General features: G+C 31.8%; 2 protein-coding genes across 2 annotated transcripts; both read right to left on the reverse strand.

Moving 5' to 3' along the window:
- Positions 1-17: 17 nt before the first annotated feature.
- Positions 18-2949, reverse strand: LOC121172830 (protein FAR1-RELATED SEQUENCE 5-like). The gene is made up of 3 exons (XM_041005460.1): positions 1510-2949; positions 144-1297; positions 18-64 (listed from the first exon to the last, which is right to left on the reverse strand). Exons 2-3 carry the CDS (start codon positions 1285-1287, stop codon positions 18-20), a joined length of 1191 nt encoding a protein of 396 aa, XP_040861394.1. The 5' UTR covers positions 1288-1297; positions 1510-2949.
- A 621-nt stretch (positions 2950-3570) lies between these two features.
- LOC100782907 (CASP-like protein 1B1) lies at positions 3571-7655 on the reverse strand. The gene is made up of 3 exons (XM_014761588.2): positions 7346-7655; positions 6983-7109; positions 3571-4810 (listed from the first exon to the last, which is right to left on the reverse strand). Exons 1-3 carry the CDS (start codon positions 7447-7449, stop codon positions 4571-4573), a joined length of 471 nt encoding a protein of 156 aa, XP_014617074.2. The 5' UTR covers positions 7450-7655; the 3' UTR covers positions 3571-4570.
- Positions 7656-8307: the final 652 nt, after the last annotated feature.

Here is an 8307-nt window from a genome sequence, read left to right on the forward strand (position 1 = left end):
GGGATCTGTGAGGTTGGTTATAGTAAGGCCTGGTAACTCACCATACCGTTTTTCTTTGACAATCCTTTCAAATTGCTTGAAGAATTGGTTGATGTTCAAATTAGGCCTTATGCAACTCTTTATATATGAATTAATGCTTTCACTTAGTTGTGTACTACGCATACCAAGTGTAAAAGCATACTTCATATAACATGCTGCCCATTTCTCTTTGATTTGGTAGGTGGAGTTCAACCACGTGTTTTCTTCTACATTGTATTTCAATAATAAGGTTCTCCATGAGGCTTCAAAATTAGTTTCTTCCTCATTATCATACATACACTTCTTTAAATCAGATAAGAAATTTGATCCATCTTTCATTAAATTGCCAAGATGTTTGATTCCATTTTTCATTATATGCCACGTGCACAAACCATGCTTTGTCTCTAGTATAACCTCCTGCAATGCTCTTGACATGGCTTGGTCTTGATCAGTGAAAATAGTTTGTGGTCTTTTTTTGCTATGTGTCTGCAAAAATGTTTCAAGAAGCCATTTAAAGGATTCAACTGTCTCATCATACAATAATGCAGCCCCAAATATCACCCCTCCTCTATAATGGTTAAAGCCCGAGAAAATTGCAAGGGGTCGATGATCTCCATTTGTACAATAAGTGGTATCCAAAGAAATCTCATCACCAAAGCATTGATAGTCAAATAACATTCTTGCATCGGCCCAAAAGATATTTGTTATTTGCTCTTCTGAATCAATTTGGTATGCATGAAAAAATGAGGGATTATCTATGAGTTGTTGTTGGAAATATTGTAGCAAACACCCAGCTTCACCATAAGCCATATCTCGCCGCCTCTTAGAATTCAAATAATTCTTTGCATCTTGTCTGGTATACCCTAGATTCTCTCTACCTCCTACATATTTACTCATCAAATCAAATGAGGTTTTTTGTTGAATCCCTACATCTTCTGCCACTTCAAGTTCATATGCTTGATTTTCAGTTATTCTTCGTTGACAAGCTAACATATGCACAGTTTCTGGTGGATGGAGTGGGTGATTATGATCATCAAAAAATTCAATCACTTTATATTTCTCATTGAATCTTTTATTATATTGACGTACGCCCTCCTTACAACAAACATATTTATAGTGAGTAATGGAACCATCTTTCTTACTCTTGCTTGAATTCTTTTTTCTAACTCCAAAGCCTTTCATGCCTCCATGATCTGTCCAAAACAGATATGCCTCTTCCAAACTATTGAATTCAAGACCAAGTTTGATAGTCAATTCCTTTGGATCCATCAATTAACTCCTGTAAAAAAATAATTAAGTATCATATAATTAGAAAACATATATATAATCTATGGGAAGCACTGCGATTACTCAATTATCATCCTAAAAAAATGTTGTTAGGTGTCAATTGAACAAAACATAATGCATAGATACCCACTCACACAAATGGACCAAATAAACAATTGGCAATAAATTTACATTTCATAAGTTGAAGGAATAAAATGCACATACTTCAAGTAGGTAGTGGTGACATCAGGATTTGATTATCAAACTCTCTATTGGATAAATCTGAATTTCGGACAGAATCTTTTCTAATGTGCTCCAATGAAGTTGCTTCATATATTCCTGCATTATTCCACTACATTAAACATTTAATATTATTAGCTACTAAAAGGGAAAAAAAGAAACAAGAAAGCCTTAATTCAATAATCATTATATTTACTCTCTCTGAAATACAAGCTCAATTCTAGAAGATAGGAAAATGTAGTTGAATGGTAGTGAATAGTGACTAGTAATTTTGGAGCCTCCTTAAAAACCAAATTATTACTAGTAAGAAAAGGCAATAAAAAAACAGTGAAGTTCAAGAATTCAACATGAATTGCTTCAAGATAAGCTAAGTTTAAAACAGATTTAACCTTTTCCAGAATATGAATGTCATTTAAAAATCTAGGGGATAAAACCAATGTATATAGAATCTGAGAAGCAAAGTATCATAAAAACAAGTTAGGAGAAGTTCACAAGTTGCTGCAAAAGTGATAGGAGAAGTTCGAGCACTTATTATTTTTCCAATCATACCATATGGTATTCTTGCAGTGTTCTACATGTTCTGGATTTCTGCTAGTCTTCATTTGTTTAGCTCTAGTCGGGTTGTTTAGAATAACTACAACTCTAACTGCTGCACATATGACCTCTTGGAAAAAAGGGTGATATGTGATCAGTGTCCAATGTAAAACAATAATTCCAAAATCTACATTTCTAGAATTAGAATGACAGTGAAAAAATAAGGTTTTGGAAAGAACCTACAAAGCCATTGTTTTAGAGAATTAACTTGTATGGACAAAGATAAAAAGTTTTAGTAAGTTTTCCTTTGATTTCAATTGAATCCACTCTTGCATAAACACTTCATTCAGCTTGTGGAAGAAGACGCTTGCTTTGATGCTCTGATTTAGGCGGGAAGACAAATCCAAGCGGGAATACCTCATTTATCTGTGAAGAGAGAAGTGGTGCTGCACAGGGGCAACATGAAGTTATACATTTAACGGCTAAGATATAAAGAAAACATTAAGTGAAATTGGAGGGTTGTGATTTAATTTTAAAATTCATGAACACAGTTCTCGAAGGGACAACACAGGGGCAGCTTGGAAAGGGACAGCAGAGAAGCCAAATCCATTCACAAGAAGGATCTAAAATCTACACTATTAGACTAGGCTCAAAAACTTGAGACCCACAAACTTGGCTTCTTTTAGCCATTAATGTGTAAGGATTACAAGATCAATATATCCTATAAGTGTACTTATTGATATTCGATCGGCCTTATAACTTATAAGTATGTGTAGGAACCACATAACTAGGTAGATAGTTGAACAATACTTCATATTAATTTTCTTAGTATTTTATGAAGGGACTATTAAATAAAGATAAATCAATTTTATGTATTACTAGTACAATAAAAAGATAAATAAGAAGAAAAGAGAAATACGAGATAAAAATTATTAATGTGATGAAAAAGAAAAAAATCAATATTATATATCTAACATGTTGTAGAAAAGTATTATATAAATTAATAATATATCTATAAATAAAAGGTATTAAAAAAGAAATATAAAAAATAAATTTTTTATTTGTATAAGGAAAAATCTTATTTTACTTCACTCAACTAACTTTCAAAGAGTTTATTTTGTGGTTAGAATAGATATGATATATCATGTTGTAGTAGTTGTTTGTTGTCCCAATAAATATGGTAACTTGATCTCATCTCTTATCTTATTTTGTTGTTACAGTGTATTTGAAATGGCTTAGGAAATATGATAAGATAGTCTTTCTTTCAAAAATAACAAAATAAAACTCTCTTTTCTTTCTTTTTAATTGTCAAATCTTTTGTAAAAATTTTATTTCTATTTATTTGTAAAGTTCAAGATTATTAAATTGTTACTTTATTAATTATACCCGTACTTATTTTTTTATCTTTACTTAATTTACATATGCATTGATTGTGGAGTGGAATGAAAAAAAGAGTGAAATAAAAATCTCCACAACTATTTAATTAAAATCAAGAAAATTTACTGTATTTTTTGTTTCTACAAAACAACCTTAGAAGACAAATAATATATATATATATAGGGTATCATATGAAAAGTGTTATCTTAAGTGGGAAAAAAGAATGATCAATCTTAATCGTTTGATTAAAATGGAAGGCCTAGATTAAAAATATTTCAAATTCAAATTAAAACTTCGTTTAACCATAAAATTTCTAAATGATTCAGCAAAAAGAAGATCAAATATTTAAAAAATATAATTTATTATGTCCTAAAATATCTCAAAGCTATCCATCACCACTTTCATGTCCATCACTACCACCTTCATGACCACTATCATCATTGCTCTCACCATCATCATTGTGACCGTTGCCATCAAAGTGATCGTTATTGTCATTGTTGTCATCATCATCACCACCGTATGTCATTTTGGTGGTGGCAGTGGTGATCATGGTAGCAACAACAATGATGTTCATGATGATGGATTAATACCTTACTTTAAAGGATCAATTGAGTTCAATTGGACCAACAACATGTTAGTTGGCAATATTAATTTAACACACCATCTACTTCTTTTGTTGGTGAAGGTTTAACATATTTTTTTTACTGTTGATTGAAATTTATTGGAAATCACAGTACAATTAACTAGAAGTTATTGGAAATCACTTTGCATGCCATGACAGAGCCTATCCAATTTATTATGTATCTTCATTTAATTCAATTTGTGAAAAAGAAACTATTAACTTGCTCTAACTCCATAACAACACCTTTATGTATAAAATTGTAGCAAATGAGGGGAAGAGTATAATATCATTGCACCCATTGTATAGAAAAGTTCCAACGCTTTTCAAAAGTGCTAAAACAAGGTCTCCGGCACATACATACACAAGATACAAAAAAGAAAAAAGTTGTATACAACCGACGCCATTAGTTATGTTAATTTCTATGCGATCAACACAGAAAATAGTATATGTGGTGTACCGATGAAAAGCATGAGTTAATTGTATATAATGATGATGATAAAAATGAGTTCTTAATTATGGAGAAGCGTGGTTGATGCGATTTGGCTTGAGCAGCTTGATGATGGACATGACTGAAATAATGAGGAGGAGAATGAAGCCAACGAAAGAGACAATAAGAGCAACAACACCTCGGTCGCAATAGGTTTCGAATTTGTCACAGATCTTATCCCATTTTGCATGTGAATTACCATTCTTTCCCAATTCAGACATGAATGTTGCTGCACCATCTCCATCTGATGCTAGAGCCATAGTCATCTTCACCCAAAATTAATTATAAGCAAATCAGTTTTCATACAGTAGCTAAGTAGTATTAATAATTTAATTAAATTCGAGAGAGTCTCTATATATATGGATATGACAACAAATACTAAATAAGCTTAAATAAGTTTTTCATATTTAAAAAATAGATTTTTTTTAAATTATTATCTAACATTCATTTTTTTTCAATTAAGTATCTGAAAAAGTTTTATGCTTCAACGTATTATATGTCGTTAGTTCACTTCTATTAAGTAATGACGTGATAGACAGAGTGTCACGTCATCAAACCTAATTAATGACACCTCATTGTCACATCATCACCTTATTTCCCTTCCCTTTCTTCTCCTTCTCCCCTTCTCCGACGGAAACCACCACCACCATGCTACCATCGTCGACCACATCGTGCCACCACCGTCGAATGCACCATCGACCGCCACCTCAAATACCTCCACCATCATGGCCAGCTTCCTCTTCCACCCTTCTGTCGCCCCCCGCATCCTCACCATGAGTTCCTTCCCCGTCACCCTAAAGTTCAGCTTCTTGTCAACCCCTTGCTCCCAACAATCCTTTTCAACCTTAGAAACCTGAGATTCCAATATATTATATTATTCCATTCTTTTTGTTCCTAACGCGAGGAATCAATGATCTAGAGAGAGTGTTCCTCAACACAAACTTATGTCAATCCAATTCCTCCAAAGAACACTCTTTCTTTTAAGATCGTTTCACACCCAATTGACTTTCTTGGTCCAGAAACTCCACCTCCTCGTTGGTGAAAAATGGCTCAACGAGTACATGGAAGAAAGCTCCAAACATTAGGACTCCTGCCATGTCATCAAGTCTGGCATTTCCGACATCGATACCTACTACTCTGCCGCCCTCAACACCACCTCCTCTAGCAAGTTCGTTGAAGTTAAACGAGTTCAGAGGGGTGTTGTACGCAATGAGGAACATGAGTTGGTTGCTGCTCATGGTACTTCTGTACAGACTCGTCTACTGCTATGGTGACTCCTCGGACTTCGTGTTGGGAGGGTGCAAGTACAAAGGTTGCATGTTCTTGGGATCACCATTCATGATGTCAATGGTGAGGCTACAACAACAGGTGACGGCGGAGATCGGACACATAATCGAGAACACAAGTTTTGGATGTCGAAGGTGGCCATGAAAGAGCTGAGAGGGGAGTTAGAGAGAAGAGGGTCTTAGGGGGTGGAGTGGGAGATTGATGTGGCAATGAAGTGTCGGTGATAAAATTTGATGACATTGCACTTCTTGTGTCATATCATCACGTAACAGAATGAGACTAATTATAGATAATACGTTGAAACACAAAATTTTTGCATATACTTGAAAAAAAATGAATGTTAGATAATAATCTGAAAACAACCTATTTTTCAGGTTTGAAAAACTTATTTAAGTCTAATAATAATAATAATAATAATAATAATAATAATAATAATAATAATAATAATAATGTAAAGAGATCAAATAATTTTAGTAGTAATTAACTTTTGTATAACTTTTTTTTTACAAAAAAACTTTTGTTTAACTTAATTAACTTGATTATATATTTTGTAGAAATCAACATTAATCTAATTGTTAGATTAAGCATTCTTATTAAATGGATTTAGTACTTTACAAATTTTTATACAATTTAAAAAATTATTTCATCCGTTAATCTTATTTTAATGTATTATAATATATTTTTAAAAATATAAATAAATAAATATTGATTATAAACTTACATATTTCTGAATATTTAATTATCTAAAATGTAATTAACATGCATGCATGTATAATCGTAATTACAGATGATATCATATGATTTAATATTTTGATTTGTAAAATTTGTATATTAGCAAAAAAAAATAGTTATTAAGTATACCGCTTGTCTATACCAAGTAATTTTAAATTATATGAATTTATTTCCTTGATATATTTAATTAAAAGAACTCTCAATCTAAGAGGGCTCTTTTTTGTGTGAAATCAATCTAAGAGTTGGATCAATGAAAAATATCTATAAAAAGTTATCAAATAAAATAAATTATATAAAATTATTCTTAAAATAAGTAGATTATTCTTTTCAATAATAAAATTATAATGACAATATAATGCTATATTTTGGTGAATTAATTTATAATAATATGCAACAGTACTAATAATAACATCCAGTACCATGTCTAATATAGCAATCAATGCAAGCCGGGGTCCTTTGTAATCATATCTGGTTCCTAATATTTCCATTGCTATCATCACCAAGTTATTATGCAAAGCGGCATTTCCATTGGCTATCACAAAGAACCTACATCATTTTCCACCAAGTATATGTCACACGATTATGCATAACATTTCAGTTAATATGCTAATTAATTAAATTTCAGGTAAAACCAAAAGGAAAATAAAATACAATCATATACCTGAGGAATATTAATTATCATTTTCGACGGAAATTACTTGATATAAATAACATGGTCGCCAAAAAAGAAAAAAAAAACAATATATCACATATATAACTTTTTCATATGATTGAAAACTTACACAAAAGCTGGAGTTTGGTTAAACTTTGCTGCAAAAGTAGCTGTTATTGGGGTGCTACCAACGGTGGCAACTACAAAGCTTTTTGTTTGTTTGTTAAAAGCCATGACAAGTGTGGCAGAAGCAGTGGCCAAAAATGCAACCACTCTGAGGGACAAAAGAACCCAATCCTTCTTTGGCTAATTTGTCTCATGAGGAACCACTGATGCATTATTCAAACCACCAAGCTCCACTTTCTCTCCACCATTTTCTGAGGCCATTGTGCAATTAATAACAAACACTTAATTAATTGCCAAAGTGAGAAAATGAAGGTGGTGATGATGGTGCAGATTATTAGGGAGAGGACAATGGGTTATTATATAGATAGGGATACAGTGAAATTGGTCAAACCATATCATTTGGTAAGTCTAAGAAGCCAAGTGAGGATTCTTTCTCAGAATTTCTTTGGGTGGTATAACCAACAGAAAACTTCAGGTGGTTGTTAGTTGGTGAAGAAATACGACAGATTGCGCCAAAACAGTCCTTTAACTTTCTCTTTCTGGGAACTATTTAGAGATTACTTAGAGATTAATCTCATCTTATTTGTGTAGCTTATTTTTTTTCCTGGTTCAAAAACTACTTAGAGATTAATCTCATCTTATTTGTGTGATCTTATTTGTATGGTTACTCTATTTTATAAATAGAAAGTAAGAATCAAATAAAGATTTTTCGTTAAATAAATTGTTTTCACGTTTATATGAAGGCAACAAAATCTTATATCAATCCTTTAGATTTTATATAGCTTAATTTAATAAAACTATAGTATATTATATTATTTTTAAAAATAAAAATAAATAGTTTTTTAAAATATTGTCCACGTTCAAAAATATTAATTAAGGAAGTTTAAATATTGTTTAAGAAATCCAATTCCTAGCTAGGTAAAGGAGGTTGGGATAATTAATTACTAGGATTAAAAAGGTCATATG

The sequence above is a fragment of the Glycine max genome, chromosome 9, assembly GCF_000004515.6.
Source record: "Glycine max cultivar Williams 82 chromosome 9, Glycine_max_v4.0, whole genome shotgun sequence".
NCBI lineage: Eukaryota > Viridiplantae > Streptophyta > Magnoliopsida > Fabales > Fabaceae > Glycine > Glycine max.